Here is a 24,687-nt window from a genome sequence, read left to right as displayed (position 1 = left end):
TTGCAGTGTTTCAGTATTGCTCAGTATACTAAAATCACGTGAAAACTGCACTGTATATTAAATTGATAGCAGTCATTCTGTCTTTCAAACCCAGTAGCTCAGGCATCAAAAGACCCATCTGTATTTTGTTCTAATTCTAACTAGATTTGTAATGCACCTGGTAAATTCCTGCCCATTCAGAAACACACCAATTTCAATTCTGCCAAAATGAGCATTAAGAATACTAATATAGGTCAAGCAGTTTGCTATTAGTGTGAGCAACAGCATAAATAACCCATAATTTGCATCCAAAATGGCTGAATAGCTGCCATTGTATGATTTAAAACTCTATAAATAAAGGAGAAGGCAATAAGGAAATCCAAGGAAAAGGTTCTTGAGAGACAAAAGAAAGTACAGCTGAGTTGCTTATATTGCCTCAGGCGTGACAATGAGGTTGAAAAATAACTGTGGAAGTGAGTAGAGGACTGGAAAGAACAGGAAAGAAGGACATAGAGGACTGGAAAACTGAGTCTGAATCAGAACAAAGAACCCCTAAAACTCTTGGGATTCTTTTGAGTTTCAGGAGCTGAGTCTGAATAAGGTTTATAATCTCTGTTTTCCCTCATCACCTGGGATATCTGGACAAAGGACTGATAAGATCCTGGTAACAAAGCATGCAGAGTGAAATTTGCCATCCTACATAGCCAGTTTTTTCAGTGAACAATGTACACCTACACTTCAAGTCTACTCTAAGCTATTTCTAAATGGAATGTCTAAAGGGGGTCAGGACTGGTGTCTAGAAAGTTAAGATGATCTCTGGCTTTTTCATGGACTTTTTATGTGTTTGGGGACAAATAATTTAACTCCTGTGACACAAAGACTGTAAATATCTAAATACAGGTAGCAAAGTTTGTTTTTCAAAGAGAAGTAGATGCATTAGTGGCCTGCAACTTCCTCCACTCAGGAAAGGGCAAGAATCATAGAATCACCAAGGCTGGAAAAGACCTACATCCAGTCCAACTGTCCATCTATCACCAATAGTTCTCACTAAACCATATTCCTCAAGGATATGCATCTGCTTTAGTAGTACACTTTTCACTCTCTTTTTGTACCTTCTCACCTTTACTTCTCTCCGATACTGAATTTCAGTTAATACTTGAACATTCACTGAAATGAATTTTTATTATATGCCTCAATTCAGATCAAAATGTCAAAATGCTGCAGGAAAGTAATCTTTATTCTTAGCCACAGAGAGTAAATGCAAATGCTTGAAAATCATGTCCTTGTGGAATGCCTGCGTCATTTTTTGCAGAGGCAAGAAATTTAAGTAGTGAGGGCTTTGTCCTGCATGGAGACTGCCAATGAATAGTAATTAGTCTTTATAAGATAAATAAATCCAACTCTCCTTCCTCGCATGCCAAATAGGGTTTTATTGCTTCAGGATATTGGGACGCTGCTCAGGGGCTGACAATATGCCACCCTAACATCTACAGTGCATTGATGCCAGCAGTCCTGAAATAATTGTGTTCATCTGCGTTCAAGGTAGTTAGGTACCAAATTTGTTCGTGTTAATGCTTGACGTTATCTTATTAAGAAACGCTCTGTCCCTCTGATATGGCAAAAACAAAAGGAAACTCAACAAACAAACCAAACCTACCAACAAAACAAATGAAAAGAACCCTCCACAACAAGCAGACAACCAAGTAACAACCTTAAAATCCATCCAAGTATGTATTTCTTTAACTTCTGCCTTTGAAATCTGACACTGTAAAACAAGGAAGAGGAAAGATGACACGGAAAAAAAAGTTAACGAAAAAACTGTCAAAGAAGGTGTTCTCAACCTGATTGATAGACAAGTTTTTCTGTGTTCATCTTTCTTTCAAAACTTTTACTTAACTAGTTTTTACGTGATTAAGTCAAACCTAAAATATGCCTGAAGTACAACTTATCAGTGCATAGATTTTGCCCATTCTTACTGTCATTTGGAAACATTTCAGCTGATATCAGTGTTGTATTCGATCCATTTATGCATTTGGGGTCTGAATTGTGTTTCCTGGAAAACAGAGTCAGTAGGTTTACTTGGTTAAGACGTTATACAGAATAAGTAAGGAACTGGCACTTTAAGGAGTACTATATTCTTACGTGGATTTATATACTATTGCTTTTCACATTTATTTTTCAGTTAGTCTCTCTTTAACACCTTTAGAGTTGTGTTTCACATCAATCTCTGACAGTGAATTAAGAAAGAAATTTCTTTCTCCTGTGATCAGTTCTGCTTGCCTTACCTCTTGCAACATCCATACTGACCTCACAAAGACTTGTACTAGTAAGGTGAAGGCCTGTAAGGCTTGGTTCTAATATTTAAGTATTAAATAATAGTGCTTAGACTTACACAACTTGAAGTTTTATAATTTTCAAAGCACTTTACAAATTTTAACTAGTAAATCCCCACAGCAAATCTCTGAGGTAGGTTGTGAAGGCCACACACTGAATTTCTCCCACAAGATGAGCTTGCTTGCATACTAAGCATATGTGAAAAAATATCTGTGCAGTTATGTCACTGGAGTTATGAGTGTTTAATTTCACTGGACCATAGCACTGCCACTTGTTGTGCTTTTACTAAATTAGCTTTGATTTCTTATACTCTGTATTGTGACCCAACATGGAATATTAGCATGATTTTAAGGATATTTATTATTACTAAAACACCAGGAAACAAATAAGAAGCAGAGAATGTTATCTTTCATTCAAGAAATCAAGTTTCTAGTGCTAATGATTGCAAAGGAAACAAAGGAAGCCTCTCAATACTGAAGCTCTCAGGAGAGTAAGTACCAATTTTGAGAACACGAGTTTTATGTTATTGAGATGGACTATCAAGCCAAAGCATGATTATACTTAAGGGAACTTAAGGCTTCAGAGACTGCACTTCATTTAGGAAATTGTATACTTTCCTAGCTCATATTTTCTTTGAATTTTCATATCCCAGGAAAAAGAAAATTGGATCGTTACTGCTTTAATTGCTTTAAGGCTAAAAATTTCCTATGAAGTGAAAATACCACTTTAACTTCACAGTAATATTGTTAACTTTGTACTTCTGATAACGTCACAAATGCCATTGGTTCCTTTTTTTGTTAGCTCTACTGGAAAACTTTTAAAAACCATTATAATTTGAATGTAACATTACAATCACATGAAGACCTAATTACCAAGCAAAGGTGTAAGTTATTAACTCATGACTGCACCATTAAAAAGAATCTTCTGCAAACTGAAAAGTCTTTCTAATATCTGGCTCAGATAAGAAAGTGGTTCTGATTGGCAAGGCATAAATACAAGAGAACCAGAAAGCAACTACAGTTTTCATCACAAATTAGAACAAAAGTTCCTCAATTTTCCAGAATGTCTATAGAGTCAACGCAGAATTATTTATATTCCCTTCAAGACATCAGGGAAATGAATGCCTTCCTTTTGCTTTCATCTCCAACTGTCTTCTCTGTAAAGCTGGCAATTTGAGAGCTGGTCCTTTGTAAGAAAGCTCTATGACTTGTGAAGACTGACCTCAATTTCTTATTTCCTTTCTGCTTCAGTGTGGAAACTTTTATTTCCCTACTTTTTACTGTTTTCTCCTGTCTTTGTTTTCCTTCCTTTTGTCTTTTTCTTTTTCTTCTTCTTTTTTTTTTTCTTTTTTTTTTTTTTTTCCATCTTTGGAGGAAAATGACAACCTTGGAAGGAATAATTAGAATTCTCTGTGACCTTAAGGTAAAAATTGTTGCATGATTCACCATTAAATTTGTTATCGAAGGGTGCGAGTTTCAGGCAGATCTGGCAAAGAGGAGTTTCCACATGAGAAATGACAAGGGATAAGCAGAAAAGAGACCCTAGAAAGCAAAGGAATAAAGGGATGAAACACAGGAGGAGACCTAATTAGCCAGTCTCACATGCTTACCACTACATAATTTCAAATTCTCCAAGTGGAGCCTGGTATTCTGCAGACAAGCTCATAATTAAGTACAGAGTTGCAAAGCGCACACAAAAGAGGGCTGAATTAAGGTTTCATGGGTAGCCTTCTGGCTTTCCCAACCTTTGGCCACTTAATTTAGTGACCTAAATCTTTTTTAATACAGAAACACTGTTTTTGATAAGGTCTTTTAATTGTTTAGAGAGGATGAGTTGTTAAGGAGTGCAATTTATTATACAATTACAGATGCCTAGCACTTCAAAGGAAAAAGTATTCTATTTTTATTCTGCATAAATTTGTAAATCGTGTTCAGCCCATAATACCTGTGTGGATGAGGTTTTTTTTCTTTTTTTCTTTTTTCTTTTTTCTTCTTTCTTCCCCCCCCCCCCCCCCCCCCCCCGAAGCCCATTAGTAGATTATCATCTACTTCAAATGCATCCAAAGGACAAAGTTGCCAGAGTTTATAGGACTGTCAATCTTGGCTGTAGAGTGCCCAAAAAAGATTAGATTCTAAGGGAAAGACTGAGTGAATTCACTATGGAGTTTTAGGAGAGCCTACGTCAGAATCTTTTTCTAAGAGGCAGTGTTTTCAGGCTGAAGAGATTTTAAAACAAACCAATAATGGTGTCAATACATAAATTGGACCAGATGGTATTCACACTTTAGTGATTTTTTAGGAAACTTGGGTATGAAGTTCCTAGGGGGTGCTGCACTATGCAGCCTTTTCCTGGAATCAACTTTGGTACCTGAGGACAGAAATACAGCAGATTTAATGGCATCTTGCAAAAAAAAGAAAAAAAAAAAAGTTTCTGAGAGCACTGGGAAGTATCAGACCCTAGTTTGTACCAGACAATTACCTAACATTGCCTTACAGAACAAAATTAGCAGATGCATGTGGAAGAATGGAATAACAGGATACATGTCAATCTTTGTAAAGCTCAGTTGTGTCTTATAAATCAGTCAAAGCTCTTTGAGGAAGCTAAGAAGGTTAATTGTGAGTTAGCCAATAGCTCTGACTGTTGGATGTCTTCATAATAAAGATCAAGGGCTTCAGCTTTTCTCCAGGGCTTTGATATATTTAACAGGATATTAGCTTCATATGTCTCCAGTGTAGTTTTTCTCATCCTGTTCTTCTTCTCTTCCAGTATTACTGTTGTTTTTTGCTTTAGGTGGGCTTGTCAGACTAAAAGCAATGTATGTTTTTGAGTCACTTCAGCAATTTTGAAAACCTTATTGATACACATTCATGTTCCCACTATTCCCTTTTAATCCTGTCTCCAGGTACCTTTAAGGTTGATTTGAGGCCACACAGAACATTTAATACTTCAGCACCTCCAGAGCCATCAGTGCAATGCTGTGCTGAGTTCTGTGCCTGTAACATGAGCTTGTGTTGCTTTTTCATGCTTCTCTCTGTATTTATCGGTAACCTCATATGTAAACGATGAGCTCCTGGAACAGGACAAACTATGTTCTGTGTTTATGCAGCCCTAAAACTCTTGGGGTCCCCGCTCACTATTCTGACAAATATGGCTAAACATGTGAAAGTATACAAACAACCTGCCATTTTCCAGCTCCCATTGCAAGCACTGGGAGGACGCTCGTGCTGCAAAACCTGGCAGGCACCCACAAAGGTCAGTGCGAGCTTAACCTTTACATGAGGGCTAATCCCCCCTCCTCCCTGGAAGCTTCCCCCTCTTCCCATCAGCAGCTCCAGCAGCGTTCATCCTTCCCTTTTTCCTTTGCAGGATGCGACGGGGGTAAGGAAAAGAGTTACATTTGGCATTCCGGGGGGCGGTGAAGGGGAGATCGGGGCCGTGCCAAGGGGGGGGGGGGTGCCCTCAGCAGAGGGCCAAGCCCTCCTCTCTCCCCTCCGCCAAGGGCCCCCCCTTGGCACGGCCCGGCACGGCACGGCCAAGCGCCGCCTCCGCGCCGGGATGCAGCCGCCGCCGCCCCGCTGGTGCAGGTAAGGAGCGGGGCGGGCCGCCGGGTGGGATGCTCGGAGCACGGAAATCCCCGCTGCCATCCCCCCCGCAGCCCTCCGCCCCGAGGGCTGGCTTTTGGGGGAAGGGAAGGGAGGATGGAGGAAAAAAATAATAATAATAGAAAAGCCGAAAAATTAGAAATGAAAAATAGCAAAATAGCGTCCTGATTGCTGGCAGCTTGATGTCAGAGAACGGAGGTGACCCTCTGCCGCCGAGCTGCTGACCCTCCCCGGGACGAAAGGATTTCGAGATTTCGAGATCTAACTTCTCCCCCACCCTCCATGCTCCCCGTGTAACGGAGCGGGGCCGCGGTGCAGGCAGCCCTAGCATCAAGCAGCGTTGCTGGCGCTGGGCTTGGCAGCAGCGCTTGGCAAGGGTAGTTTTTAGGAGACGTGCGGGGAATTTACAACAGAAATAACAAGTTTCTCTGTGATGGCATGGCTAATTAAAAATGAAGTATGCACTCTGAATTGGCAAACGGTCCTAAGCAATGATCTCGACAAATTCTGAGTCTTAATAGTTTAACATATTTTACTCTCCCAGAATATTCAAAATACCTAAACGTTGCCTTTGTGAATGCACGCAGAGGTCTACTGTTACTGAGTGTTCCCTGTTCACTGAATGTTTGTAAAGGGATTTCATTCCCACTGAGTGCTGGTGGGAGCAGCGGGTGCTCAGAGAGTCGGGGTCATCCACTCCTGCTCTTTGGGAAAGACATAAGGAGCCCAATTCTTACAGCAATACTGCTGTGTGGTTGTGGTGCACAGGATGACATTCGCTGCTGATGGAACTGCTTGGGTGATGTGTGCTTCTGGAGTTTGTGATTTTGAGCATAAAACTTGAGAAAGAGATAAGGAAAATATGCATCAATCTCTGCATGACCAACCAACAGGGTCCTTTCAGGACTTTTTAATGCCCTGTAATAGAGCCAGTGGGGGGATTGGGTTTCATTTTGGTAGTTTATTTTCAATCCAGTGTATTACTATATTTATGTCTGTCTATATGCTATTTATAAAGTGCCTGCCTCTCTGAAGGAGTGCGTTTTTGTTTACTGTGTTCTCTCTCACACTGTGTTCTTGTAATGGACTGTGCACTGAGATGTTTCTGTGGTGCTGCTATTGTGTAGCTTACAGAGATGTGTGTTTTGGGAAAAACAGACACATGCAGGTAGCTGTGGCTCTGCATTTTAATACTGCCTTTGGCAAGGAGATGTTCAAAGGGGTAAAACATTGTTAAACGTACATATAATGCTAAACTGAATTTTGTGTGAAGAAAAGTCACTCTTCAGCATTTTCTGAGATAAAACAAACATAAATCCATACCTGAAGTTATAAAGTCTGTCCAAAGATTGAAATCAGCCCTGAGCCAAGAGACAGATGACAAACACTTCCCATACAAACATTCTGGTATGTGGGTATTCTGCCATCCATTCTGGATGGATGACCCAGAAGAATAATATGGGACGGCACAAACAGCATGAGGCTCAGTTCTGCAGAAAGTTATTTGCACATTCTTACCTTCAGCCATTGTTAATAACATACCTGAGGCCAGCGAGATGACTGTGGTGCACAAAGTTAAGCAGTTATCTGTGTCTTTGTAGTACTAGGATCTGTGTTGGCATGTTTATAGCTTATAAACTGAAGCTACTATAGCTACTAGTAGTTACAAAATAATCCCATGTGGCAGAAAACCATGGCTGGAGGTCTGCATGGCTCCCTAATTTGTAGAGATTTAAGACATTGAAAAAATACTTGTGACTTTTATATGCTTACCTAGTTAATTTTAATCATTTTTTAAAATGAAAAATGAACTTCTTTTGTTTAAAAATACTTAGGAGTGAAGACACTAGCTTTTCATAAAACTTATGTATGTGCCTTCATAAGAGGAGACAAAAGTATTAAGTGAATTACTGGGAGAAAAGAAGTCTAATTACTGCAAAACTGAGTAAATATTCATGTCATAGCTAGGCCTTATGTAACTGACTGAAATGAATGGACAGAATCCTGCATGTTTGTTTTTTTTCCCCTGGAAAACTTCAGACATAATTTATTTGGGCCAGGCATTGTACATTTTGGTTTGTGCTTTGTTCCTGAAAAGTATTTATTTTTGAATATTTGTATATTAATATACACATGTAGTCATTTCAGAAGAATAATTTATTTGAAGACTGAAGTTCTTATAGGAAAATATTTCTAATGGTGTTACACTGTTTTTTGTAGATATTAAAACTCTTGTTCTCCACCATAGAATAGTTTCCTAAAAAAATATTAAAAAAAAAAATCATCTGCATCTATAAACACAATGGTATTCAAATATTTTCCTAATGGAAAACTTTACAGTCTGTGTAGGGAATTGCAGCTCCCTCAGGGTCACCACAGCATTTCCTTTCCTTGCTGAATAGGAAAAAATTCTCAGTGTAAAGGCCTTTCCTTGCATTCGAATAGTAGGCTTAGAAACACCAAGCTGGGTAAAACAGTACCATTACAACATAAAGCCTTTAAAATGGAAAAATACTGCAGAAGAAACTCTGGGGAGTTATGAAAAGGAAGGCTCTTGTCTAGGGAATTTGGTGGTGGGACGCTAAGCCTTCACACTGCCCAGCCCACTATGGCTATTAGTGGAAGAGCCCGTGTCTGCAACAGTGTGCAGGCACATTGTGGGAGGGTGCACAAAGCAATCATCAGTTGGATTTTTGAGCATTATGGTAAAAAAAAAAGAAGTGTGGTGCTGTCTTTGCTCTCATTCTGATGGTCATGAACTAGGAATAACTTAAAAACTAAAACTCTTTCTGCCACAAGACCTGTTCTTTTGAAGCTTTATTTAGACAGCATAGTGAACACTGAATGCATGTATGTGGTGAATATGAACATTCAAAAATATGAAATCATATTTTCAGCTGTAATAAACTAGCAATTATCAGGAGTAGTTTATACAAAAAATAGTGAAAGAATCCACATAGCAATTCTGTAATTACTGTAATTGATTTTGCAATATTTTATGTTTAATTTTAGGATCAAAGGTAACCATTACTGGCCTTAGCTGGGGATCCAGTTTGGCAGTGTGCTGCTTATCTTTCTGTCACTAAGATATTAAGATTCAGCAAAAGATGTATCTCCAAGTAACTGAATGTCTTACTTAAATTGGTTTGTAAAATTGTTTTAATTGAGAGGCTTTGTATGTAGCACCAAGAACAATTTAAATACCAACAGTGATGAGCATTATGAATGGGAGAAAAAGGAGAATTATACTGAATAAATTAAAACTAATCTATCTGGAAATAGTACTCTAAATACCAACCCAAATCCCGTGGAAGCATAAGGAATTTAAAAAGCTACAATTCTAGAACTATAGGATGACATTAGGGAATCTATTGTTATAAATATAGCTTGGCATGAAGAATAGGGATGTATGGATAGGAGGAGACAGAGGATGACAACAGTACTCATAAAAGACCACTGAGATTGATTCATCACAAAGGGTGAAAAGTATTAAATATTTAACACTTGTTTAATTGCTGGTAAATAAGGGACAGAAGACAAGATAATTTTAGAAATACACGAGGTGTTACACTGACCAAGAAGAAAATTTAACTACACTTAGAAGCTTGTAAGTAGTGTAGTACAAGGACCTTGAGGTATTGATGCAGAGCTCTTAAAAAACAAACAAACCACCTGTAACTGTAGCTGTTCTCAAGGGGAAATTAATTCATCATCTTCAGTAATTTAGCTTCAAAATTAACCTCCATGTTAAAGAGCAGTAAATACAGGTGAAACATACTTTCAGCTTTTAATTATTGTTGTTTTTTTTTGTTTGTTTGTTTCTATATCAGTTAACTGAAATCTTGCTTATAAAGTGAAAAATTCAAGTTTTATTCTTACACTCATAGACAGACTCACAAATCTTAATGTTGGGGCATCTATGTGTCTCCTCCAAAGCTGCATCTACTACATCAATATGTTTCCTGACAGATGTCTGGGTAACTTATATTTTTCAGAATTTGTTGATGGACCCACTTACTCCAGAATAATTTTCAGTGCTTTTTTATCCTTCTCATTGCTTTTTAAATGTCTCTATTGTATCTTCCTTGCTGTAGTTTAAGGCTACTATTTTTTGTCTGCTCTTTGCTGTGGAAAACAGCTTTTTTTTTACTGCTTTCCTAGTCCTTTTTTATTGATGAATCAGTATGAAAAGGCTAAGGAGCAATAGAAGATTTGCCTAGAAAAGTCCACTGGCACCTAGCTTTTGCAACCTATGTGTTTTGCAGTTCATTAATGTAAACAGCGATCAACAGACTTAACAAGTGTGGATCATGCAGATTATTGTATTAGTTATTTGTAAAAATGTTCTTCGGTCCATAGTATTTGTTACTACAGGAGAGATAGCTGATGTACTTCTGTTTCATAGCTAATTGTGGACAGAGATACATCCATAGGCAAAGAAAGTTTGCAAGGAGATTGGCGCTCAACCTCACGGTAAAATAGTACAGGCTTGGTACATCATACACTCTTCTGCACAATTACAATTCTGTGAACTGAAAATGATTCCAAGATTCACTTTCCAAGCTACAATTCTTTTATCAGCTGTTTTCCCTCCAATTTAACCCTTTTCTTCATACTATTCTCATTACTTTGGTCTGTGGCTGTTGAAAAGCTGGATTGACATAGGCAAGAGGGACTATGCTCTCCAGATGGGGAGCATGTTGTGCATTGATGTGCCCTGGAAGGTCTGAAGATTACATCAGTACAAGTCTAGCATCAGGGATTTTTGACTTTCGAGAACTTTGTAGGAAGGTACCTTCTTTGCCTGGAGATGGGTTGTGTATTTTCCTGTAGTAGGAAAGATGAACTGGCATTTAGTAGGACTTCTACATGGTTATGCACCTTCTTTCACTGTTATAAATAGCAAAGGATTTGTGTTTGTGCATTCTGTCTTTGCTGTATGTTACTTATCTACAGAACAGCATTTGTACTTAATAAAATAAATCTGCTTGCAATACAACCTTTCAGCTGTCTACATTATGACCCTAGATGCAAAAGTTCAAGGGAAATATTAAATGATTGACTCGTCAAAGAATAGGATGTGAACAGTACTAGTTGTTGACTGGTGAATAAAACTAACAGAAAATAAATGTGATGGTGAATGGTTGCCACTTGGAATAATGGGAATTTGAGTCATAAACTTTATCGTTAGTTCAGGACCTTGAAAGAACAGTCTCTCTGCTTTCAGTCTTCCATGAGAGCAAGATTCTATTTATCAGTAAAAAAAAAAAAAAGTATGATTATAGTGATTTTATTTCAATTAATGAAGTTATTTTAAATTTCTAGCTTCACACTGAACGTTTTGAGTAACAGTGATTCTAAACTTGTCTCAAATCTTTGTTTTTCACTTCAGTTTGCCAAATTTTACTGGAACAATGCTACTGAATCAGGAGTTCAGTTCAGTAAGGTTTTAAACACACTGCATGGCCTTCCTCTTGCTCTGATTTCACACTGTGCATTTTCATGGAATTGTTGCTGTTCATGCGTGGGTGAACTTAATTACCAGAGTTGTTAGCCTTAAGAAAACTGTCTTCTCCTGTAACCTTTTGCTTAACATGGATTGCATCTCGTTTAACAATTCACAGTAGGATTCCTTTTATTCTGTTTCATTATCCTTTATTTACTTGTAAGCCTGTTTTATGCAATGATTCATATCTAAAATCACACTCGTATTTGTCGCCTTTATTAATGAAATAAAACACTGTAAATCAGAATGGACATTATTACTGTGCTTTATAAAATCAGTCAGTCTTAAGCATGGGCAAAGCTCTGACAAAGAAAACTGGTCAGGTTTTGAGAAGAAGTGTTATGATGTTTTGCAGTTGCTTCTTACCATTGGCTGTGCATGTAGCTTTTCCACCGGTACATATATTTGAATGAAAAGACTGGTAAGTTGTAAGCAACTTACTTGGTGGTTAACTGGAAGCACTGCTCACCATTATAGACAGTTCTCCCTGTCCTGTAGGTGGGGGGACAGAATCAGTAGGACTTTCTCACTCTTTATCCAGTTAGTATTGGCTATAGCTGCTCTTGTTATTGCTGGAGAGCAGAGTAGTGTGGGAAATAGATCTGCCCTTGTGGTTATATTGTTCTATATTTAAAGTTATTTAAATTATTACATCCATAGCTGCAGTTGCATGCGTAACCAAGATTTGTGTTGCTGTAGCAACACGAAGAGACAACTGTGCTGAATTTCACAGATCTTTGAAGTAGGAGGTCTCATAATCCAAAATGGGATTGAGAATTCCCATCAGTGTGTGAAGAGCTTAGATAAGAGAAGCCCTCATTAAGAGATGAAATATTTCATATCTGACACTCAGGCTGAATTGAGTAAGTTCCTGCTGTTCATCAAAGGAATAGAGAAAACAGGCAGCTACAAGAGAGAGAAGTAAGGGAAAGCCTGTGGATCAAATTAATCAAGAGCAATTGATTTGAAGTGAAATAGAAGGGATACAGGATTTGATGTCTAGCATGAAAATCACAGGGTGTTTCCTTGAGGCCACTGACAAGAAGTCTGTAGCACGTTCTGGATATTGTGACTGGCCTGGCCAAAGAGGCAGTCACAGGGAGAACTGAGCATGAGCCAGTTGAAGACATCAAGTGTTATGCATCAATTTTAAACAGTGGTGGTGAAATAATATGTGGGAAGGTAGACAGAGGATGATGTGAAAATCTTTGGCTTAAATGGAACTTGAAGTGAATGGCGGAGTTTTTGGACTGAACACTACTGCCTGCATTTTAATGTTAGGGCACCCCTTGTGTTTGAGGGGCAACAGCTGTTTTGACCTCTTGAGGCAAAGGTATTTAATACAATTAGCCAAATCACTTCCAAATTCCCTCACCCCCCAAAAAAAGAAAAAAAAAAAAAGGCTAGGAAAAGAAAATCCTGACTTTTTAAAATGTTGTAAACTGGGATTATTAATTTTCTCTGTTTTCATTTCAAGGTCACGTAGTTAAATGCTTCAGCAGTGATAGAATAAGACCGAGCAACATGACTTTCCTTAAAGGCATACCCTTGAAAAGTCAATTGTTTAAACAGTTTCAAAATGTTAATGGGAAAGGAAGAAAGTAGATTCCCTTGGACTCAGAAAACTTTTAGAGAGATGTGTAGCTATAAAATATATATGGAATGTTAGTACAATTATTTCTACACCTTGTGAAGCTGTCATTTTTAGGTGTTTTTTTTTTTTTTTTTTTTTTTTTTTTTTTAAACTTATTTTGCTTTTACTTGTTTTAATAAAGAAAAACAAACCAGCTCTGTAGGACAGTCAAAGAACCTGTTTAATTTCTGTCATTTTTATTCATATGCCACAGTTTCATGTGATGGACTGATGATCCATTTACCCACAAGATCAACAAGGACTACACTGCAGCTTCCATCTATTATTTTCATTTCATAGATCATGCACAACAAGGGCCTGTTGTAGTCTTGTGAGTGAACATAGATGAACCAGGAGGCACTGGCAGAGGAGAAAATCCTATTCTTCATCTGTTATGCAAACAGTTTGTTGGAGTCCCATGTTTCTAGAGCTGCCTCCCTATTTTGGGGACTTCCTGCAGTCACTAAGCAACTGGCTGCCAGTTCGTAGTGCCCTTCATGCTCTTGCACCTAGTCTCTTGGCAGCTGTATGAGCTACCACACAAGAAAATAAAGAATTGAGAGGGTGAGGAAAGCATACACATTAATCGCCACCTTCTGCTCTTCTTTTCTCTGGCTAATTGGATAGCTTCCATGTAACCTGAGCAGAGCAGATGCTGAAGCAGTGGGATTTCTGGAAATCTTACATTTTCATTACCTCCTATGCAAAACAGACGTTCCCATCATCCTGGAAGTCACAAGATAGGATTTGGATGAACTGAACACTTTCTACAGTTTAGGTGCAGCAGAGACTTTGTCTGATATTTTTAAGGCAAAAGGGTTGCAATGATTGGTTTTGTTTACAAAGAAAAATTGAGGTACTGTCTCTGGCTTGCATAATTAGATAGTTCTAAGCTTTACGTCTTCACTGACATCAGGCTTGTGTAGTACTGATACAGCTGTAGGTCAAGTCTGTCTCCACAGGTTTCTTGCCTTCTGTAAACAGTGAAATGAAGAGGTTTGTTGCTAGGGCATTTCCCTGCCGTGCTGCAAAACGAAGCCTGACAGAGTTAAGGCCTTTGACTGGAAAGTCAAACTGGCAAGTCTGATTTCATCATGTGACTTAATTGCCTGCAAAATATATGTAATCAGCAGGAACGGAAGTCGTAATAAAATGGTACATGAAATTATTTGCATTTTGGTAGAATATTGTTATTCTAACATTATAGCCAAGTCGTTATCTTGATAGTGTTTATAAAATGTATCCAAAAATAATAACCTCTAAAATAGTGCTGTGGTACTCTCCCACATGTCCAGTATAGAAGAATCAGTAGCAGCCTCAGTGAATGAAAAAGTTAAGGCAAAAATTTAATGGGCTTGTGATTCATTAGAAAACAAATCTGATTTTCAGCCTATATTTAGATTAAATAAAGACATTTCATGAAAAATGTAGTAGAATATTGCATCAATAGGGAACTTAACATCTTCTGTGTCATGTCCAAGTTGGCTTTTGTGTTTAACAAATTAATTTGTGTTAACCAAATTAAGCTTCGGTTCAGGAAGCTATTTCTGTAGTTGTCATAAACTGAAATTTCTGTAGCATGTGGAAATTACTATGAATTGTTGAAAATATTCTCCATTTCTTTCTTTTTTTTTTTTTTTAAAGAACTGCGAAGATTGAGCAAACAACTTCAAGTAGAAAGACAAAAACACTTGTAAACACTGAACCACATAGTAACCAAACATGAAATAGAAACTAGAACAAGAAACCTACAAAATGACAAAAGAAGATAAATAACTGTTAGTCTTTGGAATTTCTACGTATAAATAGAAGATTTCTGGGCAACTGAGCAACGAAATAGAGTATGTTTCAAGGTAGAGAAGAAAGATAATTGCAAACATGAAACACAATCTGTTCTATTTAAGAGTCAAATAAAAAAAAAAAAAAAGAGCTTTAGATTTTTATTTGAAATTGCTGCAACTAACCCATTCTATTTGACAACATAGCTTGAAATAGAACTCTGAGAAAAATTCTGAGTTACTTCTGTCATGTGATATCATTTCAAGTCTGTATTTCCAATAGTATCTGCTTTTGTTGTTCAGTCTGTTATAGTTTTATGCTCCTCAGGGTAACACTGAAGTTTTGGATACTGGGAATTTGCTAGTCTGTTACTGATTTTTTTCTCACATGTATTTATATATACATATATAAAAACAAACACATACATATATATATTTAGCTAGTAAAACCTCAGCTAACGTATCATAAAAGAAAACTGTAGATCAGGCCAGAAAAATGAAAATAGGTGTTGTAAAGACATTGGCATAAATGTTTTGAAGAGAACTATTAAATAGGTATGATTTATAGGTACAGTCTGAATAGACCACTGGGACAATTTGGTCTGACGTAGCAGAGCACATAAAACCAGCAAGATGGATAAATACTATTCTTATAAGTGTTCACATACACTTAATGTAAAGCACATAAATACTTTCTTTGTGGTCACTGGAATTAATTCCCATTTTAAAAATTAAGAAGATAGTGTTTGTACAATAGGGGTTTTGAATGAAATGAAAATGGTTAAGCAAAGGTAGAGAAATCCTGATTTTTTTTTTCCTGTGTAAGTCTCAGCCATTTCATCACTGAAGCCAAAGTCTATGGACCCTCTTTCAGGGTCCAGGCTATATTTGAAAAACACCATAATAAGAGCTTGCCTATCTACTTGCTGGAGAGTCTATTCTTAACTTCCTGGTTCTCTTCTCCTGCTGAATACATGCTCTGTTTTGGCAGCAGATAAGCCTTTACTGCACTGGTCAAATTACTGAAGAATATGCATATTGTTGAACAGTACATGCAGCTATATAATGCTTCTGAAGGAAGATGATAAATTCAAAATTTTTCTTAAAGTTTCTGGAAAAAAACCAGATCCCTTGGTTAAAAAACATATTATAAGTATGATGGATATTAGATCTTTGCAATGATTTTATAAAAATAAGCTTACAAGTTCAGGAATTATACATGTCTATAAAATATAGTCTACAACAGTTCATGCGTCATTGCATATAATCTTCATTATGTTTTCAGGATGGAACATGAGGCTACCCAGCTAGAAAAGCAGCATGTGCATAGTGTGTATGAAAATACAGCTGCCTACTTTAATGATCTGCAGAGCAAAGCATGGCCTCGTGTGAGAAACTTTCTGTTGGAGCAAAAGCCTGGCAGTCTCGTTGCTGACATAGGTAAGCCATTCCCTGGGACAGCATGAAATATTGTTCATAAACTTTAGCAGTTTATACATTAATCACATATATTTGCTAGAGAAAAAAAAAAAAACTTTTAAATTTATTTAGAGATTGCTTTAAAAATTTTTTAAAACCATATTAGATGCCATATGCCATTTATTTTATTTCTTTGATGGTGTACCAGGCAGCAAGTAAGTACAGTTTTTACCTTATTTTGATGGACCTAAGCTTGAATCTACTGGTTTCCTCACTTAGTGGTCAGTCACTTCCCTTTTTTTATTATTATTTTTTTAATTGTATCAATATAGCTCAATTATTTCGTGTTTCAGTTTCTTTCAGACTCTTTGTTTAAATACTGCTGGTCTGCAATTTGTTACTTTTCATTTGTTCCAAAACTCCTCCTATCATGTCTTCATATTTATATTTTGACATGTTCATTGTTAAAAAACAACAACTACAAAAAGTCATGAGAATCCCCCTATGCTCCTAAATATGGATATTGAAATCTCAATTCTCTCCTATGGCCTTGTCTTTCTTACTTGTTTAGTTTGTATCTTCATTTTCTGTTGCACCTACAGATATTGTAAGGTTTACCAGGTCCTCAAGTTTGCTTTGTGTTTGTGTTATAAATTCAGTCCTATACACCACATCACTGCAAACTAGTTGCTCCTTTGTATCATTGGATTTTTCTCATTTCTTAGACTGTAAAATGCATTTACACTGCACGGTGCAATAATTGTACAGAATAAATTCTATATCTGCCTGATCCTGTCAGAGAAAAATATCTTTGAAGATTTTGTCTACCATAATCAAAAGATCAGTTCTGCTGATGTCAAGCAGTCCTCTGGAAAAAAAAAAAAAAAAAAAAAAAAAAAAGCTAGGCTTGTAACATTTTGGATATGTATATTTGTATCTTTTATACATCTGCACCATTTTCTCTAATCATCTCAGGAAATATCGTATGGCATCCACCCATTTGACAGTTGGCTAAACATGGTATTTCTTAGCCAAAATTTTTTGTCATGTCAGTAAAAGTCATTGAAACCTTTGCTGAAGTTCTTTGAGGCTTTATCAGCAAGTGTCACAACTGCAGCTGAAACCTTAATATCACCCTATTACAGTTTCAGCTGAAATAATTTAAATGCAGGTGAAGCATCTGGTCAGAAGGCAAATGCTTACAGTTGCCAATGGAAGTATTCCCATCAAGGCACACAAGGTACCTCCTCTTAAGGGATTTAATAAGACCTATGGAAATCTGACAGCAGTGTTTATTTTTAGCATGCATTTTGAGAGGAGGGCTATACAGTAGCACCAACATTTTCAAAATAAGGTGTTCAACTGTTATTTTTTTTTTCTGTTTAGCACCACCTTTTATTAAAATATTTTTGTTTGCCATGAAGAATGATAACAGTAGCAGAATGAAATATCATTTTGTATAATTGCCTTATTATTGTTCATTCATCAGAATAAATGGCAATAGCGTGGATGTTGTTAACAGCTTCATGAAGGAATCCACCCTCCTGATGACTCATTTAAAAGTGAATCTCCTGCAAATGTAGATTTTGAGAGTACTGGCAGTGTTACCACTCTATGGCTTCATTCCAGAGCAGACCTTGTACTTCAGAAAACACTGTGATTAGAAAGCACTCCACCAAAAAGCATGTATGTGACAACTGAATCTTCGAAATGAATACAAATTTGACTTAATGTGTTCCTTCTACAAAAACGCTTGATTTTGCTCTTTTTTGGGATGGAAGCATTGTGCTCTTCTCCAGCAGTTTCTGTGCTGTCTCTCCAGATAATGGTGCACATTAACATCAATGACAGCAGCAGTGCTGCAAGAAGCAGTGACGTTTCTAAAGATAGCTCCAGGCCTTTAAATTGAATTACCAGTACAGAGATAGGTCTCTTTGCCAAGCTGCTACCCTGTTGCTTGGCTGTCAACTTCCAGAAATTATTTTTCACTACTGACCTGTAACTGCAGTGAATGTTTTCTAATCTAATTTTGAAAAATGCCTGTTATGCATATGGTAGTGGAGAACACTCTGAAAAATTTCAACTTAGTATAGCACAGTCTTTTAGTTGACACACTTGTATGTGGAAAATATTCTAGGACTGTTCATTACATTTACATGTATTACCAATACAACAGAACAAAGACAGAAAGAACATGCCCTCAGCTTGTCAAGAATTGTTAAGAATCAAGTATTGTCAAGACTTTATCTCAAGTTGACATGCTTCTCCCTGCCTTGTGCTAGTTACAGATATGGTTTCAGATTTCTTGCAAATAAATCCTTTCTTCTGCCATGCAGTCAGAGACCTTTCTGGCTGAGTCTGGGCCAATGAGTTCCTCCTTCTGCCTGGCTCCCTTTGAGTGAGACGTGCTGGAGAGGTACTGGGTGGGATTTAGCAGAGTCTATGGAAGTATTTGGCAGAGAGATTTATTGTAGGTCACTGAAAAGACATTGCTCTGAGATACGCAGCAGTGGCTGCAGAGGTGGCTGTACTCTCCAGGCATGCATTGCCTCATGTAGCGTAGTATAGCACAGGGCTATGCAATGAGTATTTTTATTTGTGATACTTGTACCGTTACATTCCTAATGATGTGAACAAATAATTTCAAACAGTCCAAATGAATCTTGCAGGAGTTAGGCTAGTAGAAGCAAACATGCATTTTCAGGAAATCTTAGAACAGAAGATAAAACAGAGAAGGAAACTCACCCCCAGCCTCACTCCCCATTATTTTCACTGTTTTGGGAGGAACAGACAGCTTCTGATCTACTAAAGAGTATTCTTTTCTTTAGGTTGTGGAACTGGAAAATATCTCAGTGTCAACAGTCAGGTGTACAATCTTGGCTGTGATTACTGTGGACCATTGGTAGAAATCGCAAGGAAGAGAGGTGAAGAAGTTCTGGTTTGTGACAACCTTAACCTTCCCTTTAGGGACCAGTGCTTCAATGCAGTCATTTCCATTGGAGGTAAGACAGCATACAGTCATTCTGTCTCACTGCAAATACATATTTCTTTTGGTCATTTTCTTTCCGAGTGTCTTTACTTCAGTTAAATGTCTTTTCATAAAGTTCCCTAAGAATCACAGCATGTATCACTGAAATAAATGCAGTAAAAGTTAAACAAAGTTTGGTCCATTAGAAAGATGTGCTGTTGACCAGGGAAATATGTAAATCATTTTTTTTAATATTCGGTCTTGGTGACTCTGAAGAAAAGATTTCCTTCCATCATGCACTTTAAGCAAGTAAAAATTAATATAGAATCATAGAATGAATCATACAATGGCTTGGATTGGAAGAACCTTTATGATCATCTAGTTCCAACACCCCTGCTATAGGCAGGGACACCTCACTCTAGACCAGGTTGCTCAAAGTTCCAGTTTTCCTGCAGGTACCCTTGAGGTACTGGAAGGCAACATATAAACATGGCTATTTGTAGTTTAAATACATTACATGGTCAAGATACACTTTTGTTTCTTCCTTAAGATCCATTTTAACTGGCAAACACATTGAAATGGAAAAAACTTGTAAGAAAGCAAGAACTTGACACTTATATTAACTACTATGTATTAGGAATACAGATTTCTCTTTGAATAGACACAAAATTAAAATTCAGAACTATTCAAACACCTGTTGTCTGAAGAATCTTAACATCTTATCTCCTCTGACTTCTATTTTCGGAAATATTGCTTGTAATTTGAGAAACAAAACCTGGAAAAGGATGGATGAAGAGGAATAGTCAGAGTACCCAGTTACAGTCTAGGTTTTTCAGTTCAGTGCTAGCTTGAACTTCCTTCAGGCTGTTTCACAGCATGAGCAAAAATATAAAATGGGAAAATTATTATTGGTAGTAATCAACAGTACTTGGTCTATTAATGAAAAGTATTTTTAAATATATAGTATATGTAAGCATGACATTTTAAAGGGAAGAAACGTTTGACTGATATGTATATTTATTTGGTTTTGTATTAACTATTCAGTACAGTTGTCAGGTCTATCCAAATATCAGGTCTTGTGGCATAATTTCAAGCTACCAGATCAGCTGACTTTGTAGGGTAGCCTATCTATTTAATATTTATACCAGTAAAAGGCCTGACAATATTAAAAGTTCATGTGGTATTTTTGTACTTTCAGCAGTAATGGATTTTAATCCCTCCTGAACAGAGACATGATATGTCTGTGTCCACCTAATTATAAATAAAGTGTTTTTTTATCCCATTCCAGATAATGGAAAGTGTTTGTGTGCAGAATCAAATACTCTACTTCGCTTTGCTGGAATTCTCCTCTTTATAGGATTTCTATTTCTGCAGAAGTACCAGAATGATTATGTAATTCTAACCACAAAGAATATTTAATCTGTTGAATGAATTGCTTAGATAGAACTTGCTGATTAGCCCTTTATTCTGGTGAACTATGCTCACATGCTTATGCTGTCAGTTTGATACCATTTTACATGAGGTTCAGTGGTGATGTATAACTTAACCTCCATTATGAGAGAAAATATCAGTTTCTTTCTCCCCATCTTATTTAATAGTGTTCTTTTTTTTTTTTTTCCAGTTAGGAGGAGCTGGAAAAAAACATTGACCATATGGAAAACTCTTCTCAGAGTTTTCTGACAGATGCTTCTGAGGGCCTAGTTAATATCAACTGCCAAGAAAGTTTTCTTTGGCCTATGGTAAAAAAAGTTCATTTTTCCCCTTGGTAACGTAATCATCGTTTAGAATTAAATCAGGGCTATCTGGACACAGTTTTCATAACTGCAATATTGAAATAATCTTTCTACAAGAATTGGCTGTGTCAAGCAGCACACAATCTAATTTTTCTGAAGATATGAAAATGACTTAAGCTGAGAACATACATATTTTGATATATGGGTAGAACATATATATTTTGATATATGGGTAGATTGAATGGTTGTGTGAAGTAGCTGCTTACAGGCCCATCTGAACTGAACTGTGGAATCAGTCCATATGTCGTTGATTTGAATCACATATTGCAATCTGATGATATAAAGAAAAACCTCACCAACACGACTGATCTCAGTCCAAGTTAATGTTTTTGGGCGTTTATAGAGCTGACTTAGCTATTCTCTGGCTGTTAAAATGGTTCCTTCAGGTGAGCCGGAATCTATAAACAATGCAGAAATCTTGAAACACAGTTCATTTCATGTTATAGTGAAATTTGGAAATTATCCTGGAAAGAAAATTCAACCATAGTGATCAGAAGTTTTATTTTGACTTTGATTTTTTTTTTTTTTTCAATACCTTTCTCAGGAATGAAAATGGAGACTGAGACACTTCTCATCTTTCTTCCTCCAAAATAAACATTCAAAAAGGAAATACTTTGTTACAGAATTAATGCACTGGAAAATATTTCTGTTTAATTTTTCTGACTAGCTCTCTTGAAAGCACACTGACGTGAAAAACTTTTTCTTTTCACCAATATTACTTTTCGCTGTATTTGTTTCATGATAGAAAGAATTTGTGTTTCCTATTAAGATAAATCTCAAGTGTGTCCCAAACCCTAAAGCTGAACTTAATATTACTTAGCTGAACCAATGGCCAGGTATTTTAGTGAAAGCTAGTCATACTGTTTTCTTTTATGGGCGATGCAGAGAAACAGAAACTCTGTCTTATGTGCCTGACTTATCTCAAAACTCTATTTTGTGATCGGATGAATGTCCTCCTTTGTGATTTGCCTATTTTTATCCATTGAATGTGAACATAAAAGAGGTAAACTTGTGCTGCAGTACCAATAAATTCTGCAGCATTGCTGACTTGCATGAGTGATGATTGTGATATGGCAACAAAAATGATTTAACACATAGAACAAGTTGAAAAAGAAAATGTTCTGCCCTTACTCATATTCAATACATAATGTCTTTCCTTTTTCATAGTGATCCATCATTTCTCAACTAAACAAAGAAGAATCAAAGCAATAAAGGAAATGGCGAGAGTACTGATGCCTGGGGGCCAGATGATGGTTTATGTTTGGGCTATGGAACAAAAGAATCGCCACTTTGAGAAACAAGATGTATTTGTTCCCTGGAACAAGGCCTTGTGCTCACGGCATTTTTCAGAATCGAATCAATCTGGAGATAAGGGAGAGTTTGTGCATGCAGTAAAAAGCCAAGATATATACCCTGCAGAGGTACTGAGCTCTGATTACAGCTACCAAACCAATCTACAACCAGAAACTGATTCAAAACATCCCCACAGTACGGACCATTGCTTATCCAGAGCCTGCTGCATGAAAATTTCTGAAGAGGAAAATAGATTTTACAGTGCTCTTGGAAGATCTTTCCGCTCATGGTTTTTCTCCAGATCCCTTGATGAATCAGCCCTCAGAAAGCAAACTGAAAAGTTGAAGCCTCTGAAGAATGAAGGAGAATGGACAAACAGTACCGTGCCTATTCAGCAGTCACGACACTGCAGTTTGGATTTAGGTCATCACAGGGCACTGCTAAAAGAACAATGTGTAGATGATGATGATGTGTTTGTAGAAAGCTCACCTGTCAAAAAACTGCCATGGTCACAAGCCATACATGCACTGAAGGATTTGAGTTTAAATGGAGGACACCAAAGTGCAGCTCGGAGCAAAGATGAAGAAGCTACATTTATAAATGGCCCAGTGGAAGAAAAGGACCACAGCTGCAGCTGTAATAAAGATGATGCTGTTAAGTCTAATGCCAGCAAGTTTTTCAAAAGAACTTCAACAACTGACTCCACTGACTCTGCTTTGGATTCAGCAGTGTCTGTTGGGGACCAAAGTGATGACACACTGGATACAAAAGCCTTCATGCGCTATTATCATGTTTTTCGGGAAGGGGAGCTTTGCTCTCTGATAGAAGAGAATGTGCCTGAGCTTCTGATACTTTCTTCCTGCTATGACCATGGAAACTGGTGCATTATTGCAGAGAAAAGAGGACAATAGCTGTAAACAGGACAAAACAATGTAGTGACTGAGGATTTTAAGCTGCTCCTTGTGTTCCTGTGACTGTACAGTGTGACGTGGAATTTCAATCCCTTGTAGTCATGTGCCATTCATTCCCGAGTTTATGACATATGTAAATATTTAATGCAAAGCCTGTATATAGGAATGTAAGTGGCAAACAATATTTATGTTTTGTTAAACTTTTATGGAGTTAAAAATGAAGAGTTTTATATTGCTTTTAGCAAACAATTGTGTTTTTAAATATACTTTTCTATTGAAAAATAAAACTTTTTTATAAGACAAGGAAAGGATCAGGACATCTTTTATGAGAAATATAATCTCAGTAGTACATTCAGGTTTTGTTCTTGAAAATGCTGAAAGTAGATTATTCCCTGTTCTTGAAATCATATGAATAGAGACAGACACATTTTGAAAAACACTTGAGTATATGCTGCTTGAGTGCATGCTGCAGAACTGGGAGCAAGCATGGTCCTATTGCTACATAGTTTGGAGTAGAGTTGTTAGTGGGCAATACTATGTACAGAACAAGCTCGGCAGCTTCTGTCATTTGTGACTGATATTTCAGAATAAATGGCAGAATGAATTTTGAACATTAGTTTGGATTTTTGTTTTGAAAATAATTTAATTTGTGCCTCAGTCGTAAGTTTGGTTCTGCATGTTGGCTCTCACTAATTTCCTGTGCTGCAGGTTTTCACTGATTTTATGTATATACAAGTCAGAGGGATTAGTGAGAGTATCAGTACTAGGTAAACGTTACCAAATCTCAAATATTTGAGCTGCATATCTCTATTTTATAAACTTGAGTAGCTAAGATAAATAACACTTGGTATAATTAATATCAGTGCACATCCAGTCAGCTCTCATATTAACTCTTGTCATTCACTTATATGAGAAAATATACTAAATGGTGTGTTAAACAATGTAGATAGGAAGAGGATACAAGTCAAATTTTGTATCTAAAATACAACTTTTCCAGTCCATGTTAAGTAAGTAGATGAGTTTTGGATTGGATTTTGACTTGGATGGATTTTGAACTGGGCGGATTTTGAGTTGATCAATAGAAATCCCTGGTGGTACCCTGGTGGTCCCTGGCTATTTTTAGGTGTAGCTGCCCAGGACTAATTACTGCATGGTAATGTATTTTATATATATCTATTTACTGAAGTAATGCCTGTAGAAGAATCATCTTTGTCTTCCTCTTAGTTTAGGATCCTCGTACTTTATATTTCCCAGGTCTGTACCAAGTGCCAGAGGCAAATCCCTTACATTCCCTACTGCTTTTTGAAAATAAAAACTATCCATCTGAAATTTCTGAAACATTATTCCACTGCGTCTGAGCCTTACCTCTATGCATAGGCAATATTCCCTATGTGACTGGGTCCAGGTGCTCTCTGCTCAGGGGCTGCTCCAACTGCATCTTCCATCTCCAGTTTCTGAAGCACAGTGCATA

The 24,687-nt window shown here is 37.1% G+C and overlaps 1 protein-coding gene across 1 annotated transcript; it reads left to right on the top strand.

The window, feature by feature from the left end:
- Nucleotides 1–5,868: 5,868 nt before the first annotated feature.
- TRMT9B (tRNA methyltransferase 9B (putative)) lies at nucleotides 5,869–23,216 on the top strand (the record flags this gene model as incomplete). Its single annotated transcript, XM_079534294.1, has 4 exons — nucleotides 5,869–5,897; nucleotides 16,118–16,272; nucleotides 19,080–19,253; nucleotides 22,180–23,216. 4 exons carry the CDS (start codon nucleotides 5,869–5,871, stop codon nucleotides 23,214–23,216), a joined length of 1,395 nt encoding a protein of 464 aa, XP_079390420.1.
- Nucleotides 23,217–24,687: the final 1,471 nt, after the last annotated feature.

Source organism: Tetrao urogallus (assembly GCF_951394365.1).
Source record: "Tetrao urogallus genome assembly, chromosome: 4".
In the NCBI taxonomy this organism is placed as follows: domain Eukaryota; kingdom Metazoa; phylum Chordata; class Aves; order Galliformes; family Phasianidae; genus Tetrao; species Tetrao urogallus.
Note: the sequence above shows the minus strand (reverse complement) of the source record. Positions and strands in the feature narration are given on the sequence as shown.